The sequence below is a fragment of the Pteropus alecto genome, unplaced genomic scaffold (genome assembly GCF_000325575.1).
Source record: "Pteropus alecto unplaced genomic scaffold, ASM32557v1 scaffold74, whole genome shotgun sequence".
In the NCBI taxonomy this organism is placed as follows: Eukaryota; Metazoa; Chordata; class Mammalia; order Chiroptera; family Pteropodidae; genus Pteropus; species Pteropus alecto.
The window spans coordinates 6,632,501-6,655,183 of record NW_006436291.1 but is presented as its reverse complement, the minus strand read 5'-3'; the positions used below and the strand labels follow the sequence as shown (position 1 = coordinate 6,655,183).

The following is a 22,683-nucleotide window of genomic DNA, read 5'->3' as shown; positions in this document are numbered from 1 at the left end:
CTGATGCCTGGAAAGCCTAGTTGGTCCTTGTAGGGAAGAGCGACAGCAAGATGACCAGAGACAAGAGAGTGTAGGTCCAATTCTTACACAGCCAGATAACCGGATGGAGAAAGCCCTTGCCACAGTGTCCCCTTTAATTTTGGACTGAATGTTGGACAGATGGATAGACAGACAATCAGATGGAGAAGCAAACGGATAGGTGGACAGACAGGCAGACACAGAACGATACCAGTGTTGGAGGCAGTGAATGACTCAGGGCAACTTCTTTGGACTTAGTAGAGGATTTTTAATACTGTAATTTTAATAAATGACAATGGAGAGAAGGTGGAACATTGTCGTCTTAACGTATATAGACGCTCCATGTAGGCGCAGCCTTAATTGGGAAAATGAAGCTGTTTACTCATTCCTACTGGTAACTTGACAAAAATCAAAGCTACAAAACCCACCACTAAGAAGTAACCAGAGAGAAAGATTCTGGTTAATGCTGGCTAACTGCTCTGCCCAGCAAGCTGATGTCAAGTGTAGAATCCTCGAAAGAAGTGAGAGATGCTTTAAAAATTCAGACACTTTCGTGACCTAATGTCCTATGTTTGTAAGAGTTTTTAGACTAGTTTATACCTCTGATACATCCTAAGACATACTCTCAAAGGAACAACCAATGAACCCTTTTGGGGGAAAAAATGAAAAAAAAAATGTGTGAATTACAAAATTAGTGAACTGAACCAATGGAAGAAATGAAAATTCTGAACGATCTTTCTGCTTTTAGAAAAATCTCACTGTGGCGGCATCATCATCAACACATCTGGAGCGATTCGGAAACCCCCGCAGAGCGCGAGGCATGATAACATCACCTGCGTGTGGGAAATCAGGGCGAACGCATCCAATCATGTGCTGCTGGCATTTCCGTATCTTGAGTAAGTCGTAAGTATGTTACGTAAGTACACGGTAGTTTAAAATTCCGAGCATTTATTTCCGTGGTCAATTCTCATAACTAAAAGAGTCCTTCATGTCTTTAAGTGTTTACTCTGAAATAATTATAGACATACAAAAAGTTACAAAAATAATACACAGAGACCCAGGTACCCTTCACCTGGCTTCCCTCATTGGTGGCATCTTAATATAACGGTAGCACAATATCAAAAGTACAAACCTGACATTAGTACAATACCATTAGCTAGGCTACAGACCTTATTCATTTTTCACCATATGTGTGTATGCGTGTGTGTGTGTGTGTGCAGTTCTGTGCAATTTTATCTTATGTACAGATTCATGTAACCATCACTACAATCTAGAAACAGAACTATTCCACTACCCTAAAGGAACTACCTCTTCGCTCTTTATATTCACAAACCACTCCCCTCCCTGTCCCCTGGCAGTCAGTAATCTGTTCTCCATCTCTACAATTTTGCCATTTTGAGAGTGTTGTATCTATGGGATCATAGAGTCCGTATCCTTTTAAGATTGACTTTTTTTCACTCAGCATAATGCCGTCGAGGTTCATCTAGGCTGTTATGTACCAACAGTTTGTTCCTTTCTATTGCTGAGTAGTATTTCATCGTATGGGTGCCAGAGTTTGTTTAATCATGTCCCCAGCGAAGGACATTTGAGTTGTTTCCAGTCTTTTCTATTATAAGCAAATCTTTAATGAACATTCATATACAGGTTTCTGTGTGAAACCGAAGTTTTCATTTCTCTGGGTTAATAATCAAGAATGAAATTGCCAGGTTGTATGGTAAATTCTTGTTGAGCTTTTTAAGACTGTGCCAAGCTGTTTTCCAAAGTGACTACTGGTTTACATTCCCAACAGCAATGTTTGAGCGATCCCGTTTCCCCATCTCCTAGCTAGCATTCGAAAGTAGTTTTTGTAATAGCTGTTTGTAATTTTTAGCATACAAATCTTGTACATGTTTTGTTAAATTAATATGTAGGTGTTTCTTTTTGGTTGGTGTGATTATAAATGATGCTGTGCTCTTAATTTTTGGTTTCCAGTTAGTCCCATTGCTATTCTGGGACCTTGAAATATGATTGACTTTTGTGTGCTTCCATGAATGTTTTATTAAAATCAAGTTCACTTTAGATGCTTTGCATAGATAGATGTGTGTGTGTGTGTGTGTGTGTGTGTGTGTGTGTGTGTCTTTAGAGAAAGAGAGAGATTGAGATTGAGATAGAGTGTGTATGTATTTCAGTCTGCTGGTTAAAGATGTAGGTTCCAGAAAACCCTAGACCTAGTAAATCAAGAAATTCTAGGTTTTAATGTCATAGATTGTGAAAGTTGGCATCCTTCATGGATGACTGTCTTACAGAAATCAACCCTCAGGAACAACTTTATTTATTACTCTCAAACTTTGCTTAATCAAAATATGACTTGAAATGGATGGTTCATTGGGACGAGGTCTGGAAATGGTTTTCTGATGCTAGCACAAGTAGACAGAGCTTCGCAATGGAGAACATCAACCAACAAAATCAGATGACGTGCTCACTTCGGCAGTGCATATACTAACAAAATCATGACTTCCACAAAGCAAGCTGGGTAGAATTGACATCGCACTTCCTTCTAGGCAGGTTGGCTGTCAAAAGCTTATAAATGGGCTGTTTGGAACCTGGAGCCATGTTCTACTGGCAGCCCGAGCAGCCTCTGCCAACTTCCACCCAGAAGATCAATCGCCTTGGTTTGCCTGGTGCTGCCCTTGGCCCTAGGCTTCGAGGTACCCTGCGGTTTCAGGCCTCAGCAGGGGTGCACCTAATACCTCAGCCTCCCCTTTCCTCTTCCAGTTAAAATCCCATTCCCTCAAGACAATGACTCTTAGGGAGAAAAGGTAAAATAAAAGGAATCCACACTCATTTGAATGACTGACAAGCTTTTAATCTGTCCACAGCCTCTTTACAGTAATAAAATAAAGGGTCTGCCTCACAGCATACGTCTAAGGTCTGCTGGTGAGGAGAGGCACCCATCAGTGTCTCCTTCCCCAGCCTGAACTGCACCAATGAATATTTTGAAATTCTGGATGGCCCTCCATCCTTGGCAAAGTCCCTGGGGAAGACCTGCTCTGGTTCCTACCTCATCTACGAGTCCTCCTCCAGCTCGATGACCGTCAAGTACTTCCGAAGCTTCAACAACACCGGGAAAAACTTCATCGCTTATTATTATTCCGCAGCCAAAGGTAAGGATGGTGCTTAAGAGCAAGAGCCTGACACTGAACTAATCTGCCTGAGAAACAGCTATAGTCCCATTGCTGCTCTGGGACCTTGGGCGAGACACTTGACCTTTCTGGGCCTCAATCCCTTCTCCATACAATAAGGATAGTAAGAGAACCTCACCTCCTGAGTTCGTTGTGTGGATTACCACCTAGTACTAGACGGGTGTGGTACCAGCCGAAGAGGCTCATGCACGAAATAGAGGAAGTCAATGCAAACATAAGAGGACAAATGAAATATAGTAAATTAAGGCAAACGAACGAAACATACTAAATTAATGTGTGCCTGCACGTCAACAAAAGGCATTAGGAAAGAGAGAGACCAATGTAAGCTACAAAAAAAGTTTTAAGGAAATATGGGAAACAACCTTAGATTTGTCTTTAAACCTAGTTAGGCTGTGAGTAGAGAAATAGGGCACAGCCGGCGAGGGCCGTGTGAGCACAGAGATGGGGTGTAGAAGCTGCGGGGCGAGAAGGCAGACAGAAGCTAAGCCAAGGATTTCGGATGAAGCACAGTGCATTCAAGGTCAGGTCATGGCAACAGCAGTGATCACAGTAACAGCTTACCTTCGTGGAATGCCTGTTTTATGTCAGGCAACATTTTAAGCACTTTATATGTGCTATCTCCTTTAATTCTCACACAAACCTATGGTTTTCCCCCTTTACAGATGAGGAGACTGAGGCTTAAAAGTTTTGATAAGTGTCCCAAGGTCACCCAGGGATGGGTCCTGCACCACTTATCACTAAGAGAAAAGAGGCTGAGCTCATGGAAAGTTCTAGCATCCACCTTGGCTAAGATGCTGTTCAGAACAGTTTTCTGTACTTTTTAGCAAGCACCAGGGTAACTCACTGAGCAAGTGTGGGGACGTGCCATAAAACGGTGGAGATGCTCTATGTCACAAAGCGGGTCAGGGAAAGTCACTGTAATTGACACCGAACAGTTGTTGACGATGGTTTCTTTGTATTTACAGAGCCAATGTCACAGACGCCACGTCTAACCAGTGAGTCACACTTACTGTTGTTACTTAACCTTCATTCCCTGTTTGTGTTTCTTCCCCTGTCCCCACTCCTGGTGCTTTTACTGTCATAGCTTGATCTCTTTCATGGACCCTTCCTAATTGCCCGTATAAATCTCCTGTGGCTGAGATATTCTGTCCACACACTCTTGCACAAGTATGATGCCCATTCACAGTAGAACCGAGTTACACGTGTCAACACTTGGATCCCTGCTTATCGGTAATTGTCAATTTTATTCTCTAATTCCTTGTTTTTATCAAAACCGATGAAACACACCTAATCAGAAACTCCAACTTTAGAGAAAGTTGACGACGACAACAAAAAGAGATAGAAGCATGCAAAAGAAATGGCTGTTCTCTCCAGAAGGACACTGATTGTGAATGCTTTTTATCATAGAAGGGCACAATCTAATTGTCTTATTTTCAGTGACGAGGCAGAAAAAGAGAATATTATTTCTGTTAGATCCCATACACCTGAGAAATATGAAGACTCCCATGTAAAGAGAGTTTGATTTCGGAGGTCACTTCTTATAAAGATGTTAGGGAGAATGAATTCGTCAGAATCTTGGCATTTAATGGAGAATTATCTCAGAATTTTAATTTGTTCAAGTTTTCCCTTTTTACCTAAGATCGTTTTCTTGTATCCATAGCAATCCCGACAGCAACGCCCAAGATGGTAACAGCAAGACCAGGTAAGCCCCGGACGGCACCCATTCATTACCAAGTGTCCTTTCCTCTTGGTATCTGCATCTGTACCTGCCTCATGGGCAGACACTGGACCAACTGCAAGTGATTCATCTATTTGTAAATGGGCCAGATGACTCTATCCAGACTTTTTGGGGCCATTTAAAACTATTGAGAACTCTCGGCTCTAGCATCCCCGGGTGAGCAAAATCGATTTTTTTTTCCCAGAGCCTTTCAGAATCATCAAACCCTATGTAGGTGCCTTCTGGTGGGGTTCTATCTTTCCTTGATATGGCCAGTCCCTATCCTAGCTAACCTCACATCTGCATCACTAATAGACTTTTAAAAAGGTGAGCAGAATGTCAGAGCCATTCCAGAGACAACGAGACAGAATAGCAGAGGGAAAAAGAAAAACAGTAAACTTTGGAATCAGGAGACCTGAGTTCAGATCCGCTGCTTCCCAGATGTGGGATTTGGGGTGAATCACTTTGCTTCTCCAACTGTCAGTTGCTACCCAGATAAACTCAGCATATCAGTACTCATCTGCTCAACTTCTCGAGTTATTATAAAGGTGAAGGCACACACACACACACGCGCGCGCGCGCGCGCACATACACACACACACTTCACAAAAATCACAAATCACCATGCAAATTACTTGTAATGTTTTTCTGCATTTAGCCAAAACAGGTCGGCACATCCCTCTGGCCCAGTAGCTGCTCAAATAATGGGAGTTTTAAGTTAAATGTTGTTTTGACAATCCTAATGATTTAATGAGATTAACCACTTCTCCATCCATAATAGTAGTGCGGGGGTGGGGAGCTCAACCAGCTCATGGGAAATATGCAATGTCCCCAGAGGGCAGTGGTCACCAGGTCTCTATCTGCAGGGGACTGGCCAGAGCTGAGGCTGGTGGGCGGCTCCGGCCGGTGCTCAGGACGCGTGGAGGTCCTCCACCAGGGCACATGGGGCACCGTGTGTGACGACCTGTGGGACCTGAACGAAGCCGAGGTCGTGTGCCGACAGCTGGGGTGTGGCCGGGCCGTGTCCGCCCTTGGGAAGGCCCACTTTGGCCCGGGCTCTGGAGAAATCCTCCTTGACAACCTGCAGTGCGCCGGGGTGGAGCGCTACCTGGGCCAGTGCGCCCACTCAGGCTGGGCGGAGCACAATTGCGGCCACCACGAGGATGCTGGTGTCACCTGCTCAGGTAGTCTCTCCTTTTTCAGATGATCACTGCCAGTCCCCAAATGCTTCAAGATTACCCTGCTAGAATTCAGAGTCAGCCAGGGGCAAGACAGGGTCCTCAAACATGAAGCATTTGATTTTTGCTTTATCTCTTCTAACTTGGTTAAATATATAACATTTAAACTGTTAGTCTTTAAGGATAAAACCTAATTTTCTAATTTGGTGGTAAGAATTACCAAAGGTATGTGTGCTTTACTGAATACAGATGTGGGCAAAGAACATGTTGAATTATGGGAATTTTTAAGGAGCTTATCGAAAGATCTTTCATTCAAAGAGGCAGCCAATGTGGTAAGTTTAAGAAAGAATTCAGAGCTAGAAAGACCCAAGTCTGGATCTCAGCACTGGTGCTAATGCTCAGACTGCACTGGGCAATGCTTAAAGTCTCAGAGCCTCCGTTTCGTTTGTAAAGTTAGGAGACTAATTGCTTCCTTGCGGGAGTGCTGACGCATTCAAGCTATCTTCTGTAAAGTACTTGCATAGTCCCTGACCAGAGGCTGCAGACTTGGCCATTTTTACTACCATTTTCCTCAATCACAACACCAAGGAAATCAGTGAACTAAAATAGCGAATTTTAATTGCTTTGTGACAATTTTTTAAAATACTTTGGACTTATGTGCGAACAATTAGCTAGACTAACTTAGTCACTTCTGGAAAGTCTATTAATAACCCTTTTTGATAATGAGATGTATTTTGGTACACTAATAGTCATAATGCCTGCTGTTATTTGAAAGACTCAGTCACTGTCATGTGAAGGGGCACGTGTCACCTAGAGCTGCCCATGTGAGAAGCAGCTCAATTGTATGTCAGCATCTGCTACCTGTGGCTTTTCATTCGAGGCACCTATTTATAACTATTGTCTTGTTGTGCATTCATTTGTCCACCTGTTTGTTTTGTGGTGTCTTATGTGTGGCACATCTAAACTAGTTACAGTAGCCTCTCAGGCCACATGTTATTCTCAAGGTTCAACCTTCTAGAGAATGACTGAATCTGAGGTACCCCCAAAACTTCCTGAAGCGAAACTCAGCTGCTACAAAATCAGTAGTTTAAGTCTTATCATCCCAAGCGTGCCCATCACGTCTGGCCTTTTTCTCATAATGCCATAGCAAACCAACATGCGAATAGCTTTCTTTTAGGTCCATGGATTAATCTGGTTCTCCTAGTACTATGTTATTTAAAGGGACTTTTCCTATATCAGATCAATAAACATTTATAAGGATGTAATTAAAATTTTTGTCCTCAGTTACGAAAAGTCAGAATTCCTGAAAAATACTGACCTATTTATTCTCTATATAAACAGATGCCGCAGAGTCACTTATTAATAGTCCAGGTAGGTCACACTTTTTTTTTCATGGGACTTAAATAGCAACTGTTTTTATTTTTTTGGAGGCTGTTTCTTCTTCCAGCTCTCAGTCTACCCTCTGTAAACCACAGAGATTTTCACACCATTGAGATGTCATTTAAAAGTCTCATTTGATTCTCGCTCTTGATTTTTTTGCGTGTGATCATGGCTGCATGTGTGTTAGAGATGCATGCAGGAGTGAAATGGCATCAGGGTCTTTGCACGTGCTTTTCCTCTGGCTCAAAGGCCTTTCCCCAACTCCTCGCCCGACCAGCTCCTTCTCACTGTTTTAAGTGGAGTCTGCACAGCCCCCAACACCCCGCATTAGTCTCTTTAGAGCGTCTCGTTCTTGCTCTTTTCTGCATTTATCACGATGGGAATGGTGCGTTGTGCTAGTGTATACAGTTGGCTCATAAGTAGACTGTAGGCTCCACGAGGACAGAACCATAGCTCTGTGGTTTATTGCTGTATCATCAGTACTTAAGAGGAAAGGCAATCAATCAATACTGTTGAAATAAAATTAGACTGGCTGAAGAAATACAGGAGAACCATGAGGGACAAGCTCCAAGGCTACAGACCAGATCATGTACCTCCCCAAACCCGTAGTTCGGCTGGTCTCTGAGGCCTGGTGCTGGCGGACACCAGGTGGGTCTTTTAGGGACTCACACTCCATCTCCGTCTACAGGAGACTGGCCAGAGCTGAGGCTGGTGGGCGGCTCCGGTCGGTGCTCAGGACGCGTGGAGGTCCTCCACCAGGGCACGTGGGGCACCGTGTGTGACGACCTGTGGGACCTGAACGAAGCCGAGGTTGTGTGCCGACAGCTGGGGTGTGGCCGGGCCGTGTCCGCCCTTGGAAAGGCCCACTTTGGCCCGGGCTCTGGAGAAATCCTCCTTGACAACCTACAGTGCGCCGGGGTGGAGAGCTACCTGGGCCAGTGCGCCCACTCAGGCTGGGCGGAGCACAACTGTGGCCACCACGAGGATGCCAGTGTCATCTGCTCAGGTAACCTCTCCCCTCCCAGGCAATAATTTCAGATGTTATGGATGAAGGCATTTTGAAACTATGCGTCCCAGATGGAATTTCCATCCATCCATCTATCCATCTATCCACATGTTCATTTTTTCATCGAACAATCCTCGAGCTTCTACTCTGTGCCTGGCCCTGGGCTCAGACACACGTCCTGCCATGGGCAGCTCCAGGTTGTGCGCGGGAGGTCGTGAATGTCCATGTGCACTGGCCCCACCCAGGACATTGTACTGCAGACCCCAGTACCTGCCCCCAGAGGTTACAGCTACCTCGGTTTGGAAAGAGGCTCTGGAATTTGCATTTTAACAAGTATTCTAGGTTATTCTGCATTAGAGGGGCTGCAGGTAATCCAGTCCTGGCTGCCATGAGGCAGAATCAACCCAGCTGCTGTTCACCCCCTCCCGAAGCCAAGGGACCCGCAACAGGAAAGCTGGCATTGCCCAGGGGGCAGTTTTGGTGCCCTGGTTCCATGCCCAGAAAGACCATGATCCTCTCCCCTTCACCCCCCAACCACGCCCCTGTCACCCCGCCTCCTCCACGCTTTGAATTCACTAAAGAAAGTAACCTATTGCCTTTCCTTATTCATCCAGATGCTGAAGACCTGCCTCCTCCCACACCTCCAGGTATGTTCCCTTTTTTTTCTAGTCTAAGCAACTTTATAAAAATAATAATAATAACATCAAAGACCTATAAATGCTGAAACCCCAACCCTCTTCTGGGAATTTAATAATATTAAATCCCACAATAACCTTTGAGATAAGTACTTGGATTATTCCCCTTTTCCAGGTAGGTAAATTGAGACATAGAAAGTCAGTAATGTACCCAGGACCAGCCAGTGGGTTCGAACCCAAGCTGTTGTTGCTTTTGACCACCAATCTTATGTACCACACCTGTTCATTGGCCCTTGACTACACAAAGACCAGGGAAACTAGTGTGGAGATGGGAGAAAATTTTGCTCAGATTATTGGTAATCCTCAGGACAATCCTACGAAAAGGCATTTTATATTATATTTTACAGAAGAGAAATTCGAGATGCAGAAAGGTGAAGTAACTTTCCTGAGATTGCTTGGCAAGTTTATGGTGGAGCCATGTTTTGACACTGATCAATCTGACCTCTAAGTACACACTCTCGAGGATCTTAGGACTTTTGCCTGTTTTCAAAGATTTTATAACTTAATGATCGAATAATATTCATCTGTAATACAAACCAAAGAATAGAAAAATCAGACCAATACGTGTGACGTAAAATCTGGAATGATGCCGAAGGTGAATGCAAAGGCATTTCGTTTCGTTGTAGCGCACACTTCTGAGCATCTGCAGGCAGCAGGCACGATGCTAGGGTTTCAGCATAAGTTTGTTTAATCCTCACATCTGAGGATGAGGGAGATGAAGAAGCTGGCCCAAGATAACTCGATTAGAAAGTGGCAAGCTGGAATTTTTAAAGCCCCATCTCTTGCTCTTTTAAAGCACCTGGCTGCCCCCACAGAGCCTCGAAGAATACACGCAGGTCACAAGTTATTGGCTAAAGCATCTCTCTTGGGCACTTGCCTGGAGAAAACCTTGATGTGTTCTGGGTGTCCCTGGGGGCCAGGCAGCTTCATGAATTGGGATCATGAATGAGAGGGGTAGGGCTGTCTAAAGATAAAGGTCATGGTTAGGGTCAATGGCAGTGGGCATTCAAATGAACATTCACCTGTATTCTCATTTTATGTAACTCAGCTAAGCTGAAAGTTATGTGGAGGACAGGGGAATGAAGAAGACCATGTGAGTGAGAGGAACCCTCCTGGTTATCTACTGCTACTCTGAAACGTAGTGGTTTAAAACAACAACCTTCTGGTTATATGTCATGGTTTCATGGGTCAGGAATTTGGGGAGGGCTCAGCTGGGAGATTCTTCTGCTCCACACTGCACTGAGCGGTCACTTGGTGGTGTTCACCTGGTGGCTGGTCTGGAGACTCTAGGACGGCTTCACTCACATGCCTGGCGCCTTGGTCAGGTGAGCTTGGTCAGGGCCACCTTCCTCTCCATGGGTCTCAGAGCCTCTTTGAATGGTCTCTCCTGCAGGGCACTCAGACCTCTTACAAGGTGGCTCAGGAAGCCCTGAGAAGCCAGTGTTCCCAGAGACAGGAAGTGGAAGCCGCCAGTCTTTAAAGACACAATGTCACATCCATCACATTCTATTCATCAAAGCAGTCACCAAGTCTTCAAGGGAGGGGACCTAGACCCCACCTCATGACAGGAGACATGACCAAGAGTTTGTAGTTTTCTTTAATCTGCCACAGGATTGTGGAGAAGATTCACTCAGCACCTTCAGACTTTTCTGTTTGCATTAAGTACACTGACATTTCAAAGGAAACCCGTTACATTTTGCAAACATGTAGGTGAGACAAAGTATTTTTCCTCTGGATATCATCATTATCTCTCTTTTTTTCCTTCTAGGTCTTTCCACAGCATCTCAGAATCATGTAACAGGTAATCACTTGTCTTAAATTGAAATGGTAACTCGATGCCAAAATAGTAGGTGCTGGGCAGTGTTCCCAGGACATGGGACAAAGAAACTGTCACAGTGTGAGCAAGGGGCTGCTTCCGCCCATGCCGGTCCTGTTACAGCCCCTTCAGTGAGGAGCCCGGGCAGTCAGGACCTCAGCTGGAGAAACCCCTCAGTCCTCCCTACAGGGACATGCCCAGGGACATGGCCTTAGGCCTTCTAATGCCTATGAATACTGACATTTTTAACCAAAGGAGCGGGCGGGAAGGGGGCGTGTGGATCTGCCCAAGTCAGAGTAGGCAGGAAGGGGACAGGAGACTTGAAGAGACCAGGGCTCAGTCCATCTGGTTGTACTCAGCCTGCCCTCTCTGGGTACAGTCCTGTAGGGGGCACTCACAACAGGCACCAGCCCATCATCCCCTGCCATGTACGCAGGTGTTAGGGAGCCCACGTCCCAGGGGTTTCAGAGTCGGTCTGACCTGGCCCTAATTATTATAACCTACAAATGCAATTAACGATAGAGCTTTCAATGACGTCGAAAGCGGGTGTTTTACTGCTTCCTGTCATCGATCGCAGGAAGAACCAGGAATCTGTGGGATTCTGGGAAGGTTACAGTGGGGAATAGAAAAAAGAAAATTAAATAACTTAATAATTTAGGAACAAGGATAGTAAAGCACACTGGATTTTCAAATTTTTTCAAAGAATGATGATTCTAAGTTTTCTGCTTTTTTTGTGTGGCCTGTTACTTTAAATGCACACATGTGTATGTATCTATTTATATTAATAAATGTATATGTGTTTATATTAATAAGACAACTAATATGGAAGAATTAGATCTCACCGTTGTCTTGTTTAACCCTTATAAATACCAAAAAAAAAACAAAAACAAAAACAAAAACCCAAAAACCACAAAACTGAAAAACAAAACAAAAAAACCCAACCTGGATTCCTAAGGCTAAAGGAACTTTAAAACCAAGTTCCAGTCTTGGTAGATTTTGAGTTAAAGGAAACAGTCCACCCAGAAAAAGTGATGAAAATGTACATAAGAGGAAATTCCAGCCGTAATCTCCCCAAACGGTCCACAACGTCCCCTTTCCCTGGGCCGCCAATTCATCAGACCACAAAGCGGTTCTAGAGCCTTTAGTTTCCAAACCTCCTCGAACCCTTCTCTTCTCCAGGCTTGTTACACCTCTGTCTCTGAGTCTCTCTTTCTCAACCTCTCATGAGATCTACCCTGCCTCTCTCCCAGCAAGCACAAGTCCTCCCACTTTAGAAAGAGGGAAGAAATAGTAAACAGACAGGACGAATATAGTATTTTCTTTATCAGACGGTAGGGGGAGTGGGAAAGGCAGGGAACTCTCACACACTAACACTTTTTGACTCATCAGAATTAGATTTGAACGGATTCTCCTTCCTAGGAGACTTTAGGCTAAAATCTATCCAGACAGCCTTGTGTGTGCCCACCTAGCAGACTGCTGTCCGACTGACTGCCTCAGGCCACTGGCGGGAGCTGGTCCTTGCTGGGATCACACCAGTGACGCCACGTGGACACACCCTGACATCATTTTTCCTGTTATTTCAGGAGGACAGACGTTTTGCGGAGGAGTCATTTCTAGCCTCTCTGGCTCATTTTCCAGTCCACGGTACCCAGACAACTACCCCACAGATGTCCAGTGTGTTTGGGAGATCCACGTGGATAAAAGATTTCGCATAAAACTCATGATTCCGAGTTTGAAGTAAGAAAACAACTTTCTCAGAGAAGACTTTATCTGAATAAGAATATCGGTTTGTGAAATCGTAATAAAGATAGTTCTTTTGATGGGAAACCCTTAGGGGTGAAACCAGAAAGACACAAAATTCTTTCTAATTTGAAGCTTGGGTTAATTTTGGAGTGCTAGCCAATGAGTAACTTCTAGCTTGAAAAAAATCAGTGATTTATTAACATATTTGTCTTAACCTTATTTTGATAGTTTTTAAATTTTTTTTTTCAAAAAATACCACAAAAATTCTCCTTACTAGCTTTGCCCTTGTTGTACACCAGGTACCAATATTTATTCTCTTAGACTTTCTTTTTCCATTTTATAAATTTTAAACAAACAGTAAGAAGCTTTTCACACACACACGCATTAGCCAACTACTCCAGCCGTGGGCCCCGCATCTTCTAAATGTTGCCGCAAAGGAAAAGGAGACCATGGAGTCATTGCTTTATCTCTGACATGAAGAGAATCAGTTTTCCAAAGTCACTGCCATTTTTATCTCCATGACATGAGATGAGAGCTGACATGTTTTTGGTGTTGGCCACATGCCCAGGCTCTGTATAATGTACTTTGTAATCTCTGCCATACCCCAGCATCACTATAGCCCTAATTGTCCCCATTAGAAATAAGGAAACTGAGGCTCAGAGAGGTTAACTGACTTGCCCAAGGTTAACCTTCCATGTCTGTCTGACATCAAAAGCCCAGCTCTTCACCACTAAAGCGTGCACAAAGCTTTTCTCCTTGTTTATGACACACATAATGCCACAAACACAACACTGTGAAATGCGGTGATAATCCACCTTTAGCATGCACAGAATCATTGCTCCAGGGAGTGAGATATGCCCTATGCCAAAGAATATCCTAGAAACATGTTATCTTTGTTGACTAAAACCCTAAGGATACAGATAGCCTACAAGGAAATGAAAACATCGAACCCACATCTCCAAAGTCTATCATGGTATCAGTTGTCTACCCTGTCAAAATCACCGCCCATACACATACCTCGTGAAGAATCACCATAGTGCAAATACTCTTTAACATGTTGACATTTTTTATTTTAAAATCATGATTTTTTCTCCCTTAGAATTTGGGTATGGAAAATGTGAAATACAGAGATAGGAAAATCCGGCTGTGATGTCGATTACATGCTGATAATCTGACTGCTAAGAATTCATTTGCAGTGTACATTAGCATTTCCCAATGTTCCATGGAGGTCGTGATTGGCTAAAATTATGATTTCAAAATTTCTGTTACTAAGTCGTACCCATAGATATCACACATTCCTCAAAGAAAATAAGACTTCTGATAATAAGACATCTGAAAAAAGTTAATTGATATTTTATATATTAATGTGCAACTTAAAATATAATTCAAATGTTTAACCTTATGATTGTCATACTTTTTAAGCTTTAAGATCTTAAAGGAAGTTCTAACCTGCTGCTCACCCTCCACTCTGATTCCTCCAGACTGGAAGATATCCTTGGATGCCCCTATGACTCAGTTGAAATCTTCGATGGTCCCAGAATTCCCTCACTCTCCATGGGGAAGTTCTGTGCCCCAGTAGCTGTGATGTTTTTCTCCTCCTCAGACATTATGACAGTGGTGTTTCAAAGTGATTCTGTGACCACCAACACTGGCTTTCACGCTCTGTTCGATGTGATTCCACAAGACAAAGGAGAGTCAGGTAGGAAGCTTCAAGTAGTTGTTTGGGTGTTTAAATGAGAGACCCATTTTCTAATTCGAGGGACTCCCCTATTAGCAGATGCCTGGGATAAATTTTGAAAGACCTCCCTGAGCATCAGAGGCTCTGTGATTGGCAGGTAGTATGCTTGCTGGGTACAACTCGGACTTGGTTCTGAAATGACAGCCCATAGGGCCATGGCTGAAAGAGTCCCCAGGCTTCTCATCTGGGTGAGTCTAGGGTATGAGGTTGGGCAGCTGGTGGAGGGAAGTGGATTCTTCGGGAAAGTTTGGCTTCTAAGTTTCAGCACTCTGGACAGTTCCCACGTGTCCAGTACATGGGCACAAGACCCTTCAGAGAATACAGCTTTTCCCTGTGGAAATGAACAGCCTTATTTCAATTGCCCACGTGGCACTCTTGGTGGGAAGATCTAGCAGCTAGATCTCTTGGTGGGAAGATCTAGCAAGACTGATGGAGTAACTTGTCGTTCCCTGTGGAAATGAACAGCCTTATTTCAATTGCCTACTTGGCACTCTTGGTGAGAAGATCGAGCAGCTTCGAGACTGATGGAGTAACTTGTCAAAGGTTACACAGCTAGGGAGCAACAGAGCTAGGTTTCAACCCCTCCTCCACCTCACTCTTAAGCCCTTAAATCCAACTTATTACTGGATCAAGACAACCTTAAGGCTTTGCTCTTGCATTTATTTGCTAAATGTGAATGCTAAAAAATCCTTCCTACTTAAAATGTCCCAAACTCAAAAATAAAATCCCATTCTGTTTAGAAGATGGACCGGAGCTGCGGCTGGTAGGCGGTTCCGGACGGTGCTCAGGACGCCTGGAGATCTTTCACCGGGGGGTCTGGGGCACCGTGTGCGACGACCTGTGGGACCTGAACGAAGCCAAGGTCGTGTGCCGACAGCTGGGGTGCGGGCGGGCCATCGCCGCCCCTGGGAATGCCCGTTTTGGCCCGGGCTCCGGAGATATCCTTCTGGACAACCTGCAGTGCTTGGGAAGCGAGAACCACCTCGGCCAGTGCCCTAGCTCCAGCTGGTCAGACCACAATTGTGGCCACCATGAGGATGCCAGTGTCGTCTGTTCAGGTAGCCTCTCCTCCCATGGCAGGATCTTTCAGCCAGTGGCTTCTTAGTGACGGATGGAAGGTGTGCACAGAGCAGGGCCAGGGAAACGAAGGCCAGTGGCCTGACAGATGAATGTCCCTCAGCCAGGTTGACAGAGAATGCTGAGAGGCTGACTCCATTCTGAAAACACAACACACCAGGGCCACACAATGGGAGGGTTCCGTCCTCTTCAACCATGCCCAGGTCTGGCACTGCTGTGTGACATGAAGCCTGCCTGCGTGAGACCTGCCCACGCTAGAAAACTACTTCTTTGTCTTCATAGAATTTAACTTCGATTCCCTAAATTTACCTTTTTTCATGCATGCAGATGCTGGGGACTGGTCTCCAGATGTGACTCCTACACCCCCAGGTAGGTTAGACACTGAATTTCCAATATCTCTGCAAAGTGAATAAGACGTCTAATCTCTGTCCTAACCTAGACACCGGTGGACAGCCCCTTGGACACTAGAATCACCCAAGGAGCTTTTAGAATTCTCGAAGCCTTGGCTGTGCCCCAGACCAGTCACATGAGACCCGCTAAGGTCACACCAGTCATCAGTTCTATTTAAAACTTCCCGTGTGATTCCAGCGTGTGGCCAATGTTGAGAACTGGTGGCTTTAACAGTGAGCTAAAAGCTACATCTCCCAAATGAAATGGCATCCAAGCCTCTCCTGTCTGGAGTCAGAGCAAAGAAGGGCAGGAGGGGGGATGGAGAAGGAAGTTTCCATCACGGTGGCTGAGAAGAAGACTGATAGGGAGAGGAGAGGAGGTGGAAAGGTTTGCCTCTCAGGGACATGGATTAGGAAATGAAAGCTCGCAGGAAAATACAGATGCACTAAAAGCCAGACTCTCTCCTGGAGGGTCAAGAGCGGACGAGTGGTGAGAAGTGAACCTATCGGGGCTCCCCCGAGGGCCTCCTGGCTTAGCCAACACCATGGGAGTGGAGAAGGGGTGGATCTTCATCTGGTAACTACTCAAAGTCAGTGTGTAACAGTGGCCTCCCAACCTCAAGATTCCAGCTATATCGGAGCACATGTAGAACTGCCTCCTGCAGCCACCTGCCTCTCTAGGACAGGTTCCCAGCTGCCCACTACCTTGCTCACTGGTGCCCTTGACCCCCAAAAGCAGCCTCCTCCCCACACCTTCCCCGTGGCTGCTGCCACACTCTGCCCTCAGTGGGGGCCTGGGTGTGGGGAAGGTGGAGGTCAGGGGTGCACCTTGCAGTGTTCTAGGGCTGGGCAATGAAGGTAGCAGCTGTCCCTTCTGTGGGTTGGCACCACCATGATGCATTTGAAAGGACACTTGGTAGGGACCTCTTACTTCAATCCAGGTCCCAAAGGCATCAAGTGGAGGTCACCAGCCCTTGTGGCTGCCTGTTTGGCATGGGTTGCGGAGGTGGAGAGTTATTTCTCCACCTCTGCCTGAGAGCGGTAGCGCGTTCGTTCATCTGTATAAGTATAGGATGATTTCACGATGCTAAGCTCTTTCCTGACTTCCTCCGGTTTTGAATTTTGCAGCTTCTGTTCCTCAGGCATCTCTACCACAAGGTAACTCTCTTTCAATGACGGTATCACCTGTAAAGGATGGAATCACTTTGATAATTCATAAAAGCAGAATAGATGTCTGTCTGTCCTGGCTTCCACGGGGGAAGAATTGGTGGGATGGACCCCTCATGAAGGACTGTGGATTGAGCTTGCAAGGCAGGAAGCTGGGGAGAGCATTATTGAAGTATGGCCCAGACACCCCACACCTGCTACCTATATGTCCGATCCCATTTCTCATCTCGCTGACAATGAATTTTAGGGTCCTGCCTCCTGTCATACACCTTTCCTCCTCTTTTGCGTCCCCTCCCAGGGGTATAGTCACATATCAGCCAAGCCACAACTGTATCTATACCAGCATGACCCTTTCCCATTTTATGATTCACTGTTAAGCCGGGTGGAATTCTAAATTCTACACCTGAGAAAATGCAAGGTGCATGTCCGAAGAAGCCATCCGTGGGTCTTGTCTGTTTTTATAGGAGGAAGTAACTCTTGCGGAGGAGTAATTTCAAGTCTCTCGGGCTCCTTTTCCAGTCCTTGGTATCCTACGAACTACCCCACCAACGTGGAGTGTGTCTGGGTGGTACACTTGGCTGAGAAGTTCCACATAGAGTTAATGATACCAAGCCTGAAGTAAGCAGCTTTGCTTTTCTCTATTCAAATGCTGGATTAGATTTGAGTCCATTCTTTCCTCAAAAAAGAAGCCTTTCTGTGCGTCTTAGTCCATTTAGCCCGCTATGACAAAAATGCCATAAACCGGGCAGCTTAATAAACAACAGAAATTCCTTTCTCAGAGTTCCAGAGGCTGGAAAGTCCAAGATCAATACACTAGCAGATTCAGTGTCTCATAAGGGACCATTTTCTCAGAGATGGTTGCCCTCACATGGAAGAAAGAGCAAGCGAGCTTCCTCGGGTCTCTTCACAAGGGCACTGATCCCATTCACGCAGGCCCTGCCCTCCTAACCTAATCGCCTCCCAATGGCCCTGTCCCCTAACGCCATCACATCGAGGGGTAGGTTTCAGCCTATGAATTCTGGGGGAACACAAGCATTCGGCCTATAGTACCACATGACCAGTCCTTTTACATTTCAGGTGAAAGTCTGTCTGGTCATCTGAGTTTAGGAGAGTGTTTTAATCGTTGAGCTCAGCTTTCCACGCAATTAGACAACATTCCACGAGCATCCCTGACACCAAGCCGTTGAGCCTCAGCCGAGGGGACCCACCACGAAAACTTCACCCCTTCATCCTCGCCAGCTCCATCTGCAGACACAGCTTTTTCCTCCGGCTAATCCCAGACCTGCTCTTCATTCCCATCTTCTCTTCTTCGTTCTTCCCTGTGATGCTACACAAAACAAATCTACTTTCCCCTTTTCCATCATGTCTCTACTGAGACTTTTCTTCTACAGATAGCCTCAGTTCATTCATTCCTCCCGCGTGCCTTGTACGTCCTATTTGTTTCTCGAACCATCATTCATTTTTAAAGGAATTCACCCTATTTCTATGCGTATTTATATGCATATATATTCACATACACGTACACATACAGGAGTGAATTTAATGAAAATATTACTTTTCCTAATAATATTTAACCCTGGTTCCATCTCACTGGGTCACATCTGGGTCATTCTGTCTCCCTCTCATTGTCACATCGTCTGTCCCAGACCTCTGCCACTGCTTTCCATCTGTGCTCATCAGCCACAGAAGTCAAAGCTCTGAATGGTAAAACGCTGCCTTCAAATGTAAAATGAGTAGGCAGTGAGGTGAGGGATGGATTCGATGTATCAAGAGCAAAATGTATTTATCATTCATTCATTCATTTATTCCACACACATTGACTTGTTGAAAGCAATGTGAGAAGATTTGGTACCATATATTTCAAATCTATTAAACTCACGGTGCTAATGTTTTGGGACCATTATATTACTTCCGGAAAACAGCTGTAATGACCCACACCCCCTGTGTCTCAAGGTTATTATTCCGATGTAAATATGCTACCATAATTTCAGAGCATGCCAACCAAGGAGCTGTCTAATGCACTGCCTAGAGTCAGGGCTTAGTCACTAGTTTGGGGTTCTGACGTTTTTAAGTCTAGATGTATTGATATTTGCTTTTTTGCTTTTTAGGATACAAAGTTAGCTATTAGTTGCTCCAGTGAGTCTCAACTGGGAAAGATGATAGCATCTCAACAGGACATTTGGCTAGGTGTGGAGATGTTTTTGATGATCGCCGTGGAGGTGGGGGTGCCACAGCCATCTGGTGGGTGGAGGCCAGGGAAGCTGCTGAGTATCCCACAACTCACAAGGCAGCCTCTACAGCAAAGAATTATCCCACCCCAAATGTCAATAGTGCTGAGACAAAAACCCTAATTTGCACTGAAGCTTGCTTTATGAGGAACATGAAACCTCTGTGGAGGTTTGCTTTGCACTCGATTTGTAAAAACTGTACCCATATTTAAAGTATGCTATTTCATTCTTGCTAAGTGAAGTGTGCCCTATTTTCTAATGAAATGGTTTCTCAGGTGGCAGCGTCACCATTACTGCCACACTATTTTCACCTTACATACAAATGTTATCACTTCTTCTTAAAATATTAGAAATTTGTTATTTTGAGGTACTTGGCTCTTACTTTATTGGAACAGGTGTGCTGTGCAATAAGCAGGTTTTCAAATTCAGTCGTTTGTGGTCAAGTGTAGTTGTGGCCATTACGTATATGTTATATAGTGAGCACTCATGTGCATCAAGGCCTTCTTATTGTTATTTAAATGCAAATGGGCACATCTCACGTTTTTATCATGTTTGATAAATACTGATGTTCTTTAAATGGATATTTATTGAGCCCAGTCTCTGGGCAGGCCCTGGTCTAGACATGGGCATACAGCGCTGAACAAGACAGACAAGATCTCTACCCTCATGGAATTTACATTCTAGATGGGGAGACAAATAGTACTCAAATAAACCAGTATCTCGATGGACCATTTCAGTTAGCGGTAAGTGGATAAGTGCTAGGAAGAACAAACATATACATATAAGGTAATAGGATAGAGTAAAAGCAGCAAAGATGACAGCGTTAGGTGGAATGGTCAGGGACAGCTTCTCCGATCATCCAAGTTAGTTGAAACATGTCACGAAAACATTTGGTTTGAACCAGGCAGTTTGGGATATTGAAGGGAAGAATCCTCGTCAACAGGCCCTCGGATCTTTTACAGCTGTCCTCGTTTCTCTTTGCTCTGGGTCTTGTGAGAGTTTTACTCAATGAGAACCTAGTAGACACTTGCCACCACCCCGGGAGTGGCAGAGTTTGAATAGAGTCAGGTGCCATTCGGGAGACACTCAAGGTAGAAAGAATGATGGTGCAAGAGAGTGAATGAACACCAAGGTACCAGTTGGGAATCTTGAAATAGACTGAAATAGACTAAGCGAGATAGGATGAAGGGATGACGGACCTGGGCCAGTCCCAATAGAGGACAGGAGGGCAGACTGAAGCAGTGTTTAAGGGGGCGGGCCTGCTAGTGGGGTGTGTGGGTTGGAGGGAGGTAGCAAGGATGATCACAGTTTCTGGCAGGAAAGCGATGCAAATAATGATTTTATTTAAGATAGTTCTGCAGATTTCTTTGGCGAGATTAACTCTGTGTTACCTCTTCAGATTAGAAGATGTCTATGGGTGTCCTTATGACTTCATTGAAGTGTTTGATGGACGGCAAGTGGCCTCACTCTCCATGGGCAGATTCTGTGCTGGGGAAGAGCTCACGTTCCTCTCTTCTTCAAACATCATGACCGTAGTGTTCAGAAGTGACGCCATGATCACCAACACAGGGTTTTACGCTCTGTACAATGGCCTTCGTCAAGATGGGAGGGAGACTGGTAAGTATCCTCATACCTACTTGGAGAGAATTTAGATCTAATTTGTGTCCTTCCCCTTTAAGAGAGGATATGCTTTTCTAAATCTGACCTGTAGAGGCCACCTTCATTCATGACATCCTGAGTGACGTCCACTCGGACACTCACAGCCCCCAGCCCACTCAGCACCCTGCTCTGCCACTCACCATCCTTATCTTTCACTAAAACATCCTGCCTAAAGAAACAGGTAGCTGCATCTCATATCTTGCTTTAGCTATGGATGGAGGACGCAAATGAGAGCCTCCCTCTTCTTCAAAGGAAGGGAATGTGCAGTAGGCGAATCCTTCTGGAACAAAACCATCTCCAACTGCAACTACCAGCCCACCTGCTCCCAGCTGAATTCAGTATAAGAACCACCCAGAACATTTATACAGCAGGATATGTGGACATCTCAGAGCTCTCAGTGGATTATATTTGGGGTAACCATGTAATTTCTCCTTTAATTGGGATACTTTTGAGAGTTTTCAAGACTCTCAAGTAATTAACAGTCATTAATTGATCTATGACAGTCATAAACCAGGACTATTCCAGGCAAATTAGGACAGAGGGGCATCCTGTCAAGAGTCCAATAGCTAATGTGGGAAAATGTGCCCAAGTTCTGGGCATTCTCTATCTGAAAAAGGTCTTAGAGTTTAGGGACAACAGCCCAGTTCGGAGACCTCTATTTTCCTGTCCCCCAGGTGTGTCCCTGAGACTGGTGAACGGCAGCCACAGGTGTGAGGGCCGGGTGGAAGTCTTCTACAATGGTACCTGGGGCACGGTGTGCGATGACAACTGGGACCTGATGGACGCCAGGGTGGTGTGCCAGCAGCTCGGCTGTGGCGAGGCCTTGTCCGCCCCAGCTCGGAGCTACTTTGACGGAGGTACTGGCCACATCATGCTGGATGACGTGCGCTGTACAGGGAACGAAGCCGAGGTGTGGCAGTGCACGCACAGTGGATGGTTCTCCCACAACTGCGGGCACCATGAAGATGCCAGTGCCATCTGCTTAGGTGAGTCCCGAGGGACACAGCACATCTCAGGGAGAGTCTCACCCACCAGCAGCCTCTGAGAAGGGAGAAGTCAATGCCAGCAGGCAATTACTCTGACTAGAGCGCTGAGCTTCAAGCCTTTTTTTAAAGTCAGTTGGTTTCAGAGTTAGTCTTCTTTCTCTTCAATTGTGTCCAGAAAAATGTCACGGTCCCACTTTAAAAGTTATAGTCTTTAAATAAAGAGTTTGTGTCATCAGACATCCCACTGCTGGGTAGGCATGCCATGGTGTCGGTGACAACCAACTCTCTCCTGAATAGGAGTAGTAGCTGGTGTCCAAAGGGTGTGCTGCATTCCTATTCTTGTTCAGTCTTCACGGTCTGCAGTAAAGTGGGGACTGTTAGTCTCGCTGCATTGATAAGACAACAAAGGCACGTCCAAGAGCACGCGCAGCCGCGCTCCGTCAGGGCCTCCATGGCCCTGTGTGAAGGCTGAGCTCAGCTCTGTAACCGAAGTTCCTTCAGCCCCGCACCTGACCAAAAGTAGATACATGCCATGTTTTCAATTTGTTTTCAATGTTAGCACTTCCAGCGGCTAGATGAGCCACCTAGTGAAAAGCAGAGTGTGTCCCTCATCCAGCGGGCAGGGACGTGGGCCGCTGATCTTTAATCAACATGGATGGTTTGGATACTTCTTCCCAACTGCCTGGAATAGAATGTGTTCGATT

The 22,683-nt window shown here is 45.3% G+C and overlaps 1 protein-coding gene across 1 annotated transcript in view; it reads left to right on the top strand.

Moving 5' to 3' along the window:
* Positions 1-22,683, top strand: part of DMBT1 (deleted in malignant brain tumors 1) — a gene marked incomplete at its 5' end in the record, with an annotated part of 131,721 nt that overhangs the window by 75,963 nt on the left and 33,075 nt on the right. Inside the window, 10 exon segments of the mRNA XM_025047551.1 lie at positions 767-914; positions 2,971-3,161; positions 5,784-6,104; positions 8,137-8,500; positions 8,983-9,128; positions 14,339-14,434; positions 15,214-15,566; positions 16,676-16,718; positions 20,937-20,951; positions 21,668-21,979. Coding sequence (XP_024903319.1) covers positions 767-914; positions 2,971-3,161; positions 5,784-6,104; positions 8,137-8,500; positions 8,983-9,128; positions 14,339-14,434; positions 15,214-15,566; positions 16,676-16,718; positions 20,937-20,951; positions 21,668-21,979 — 1,989 coding nt within the window.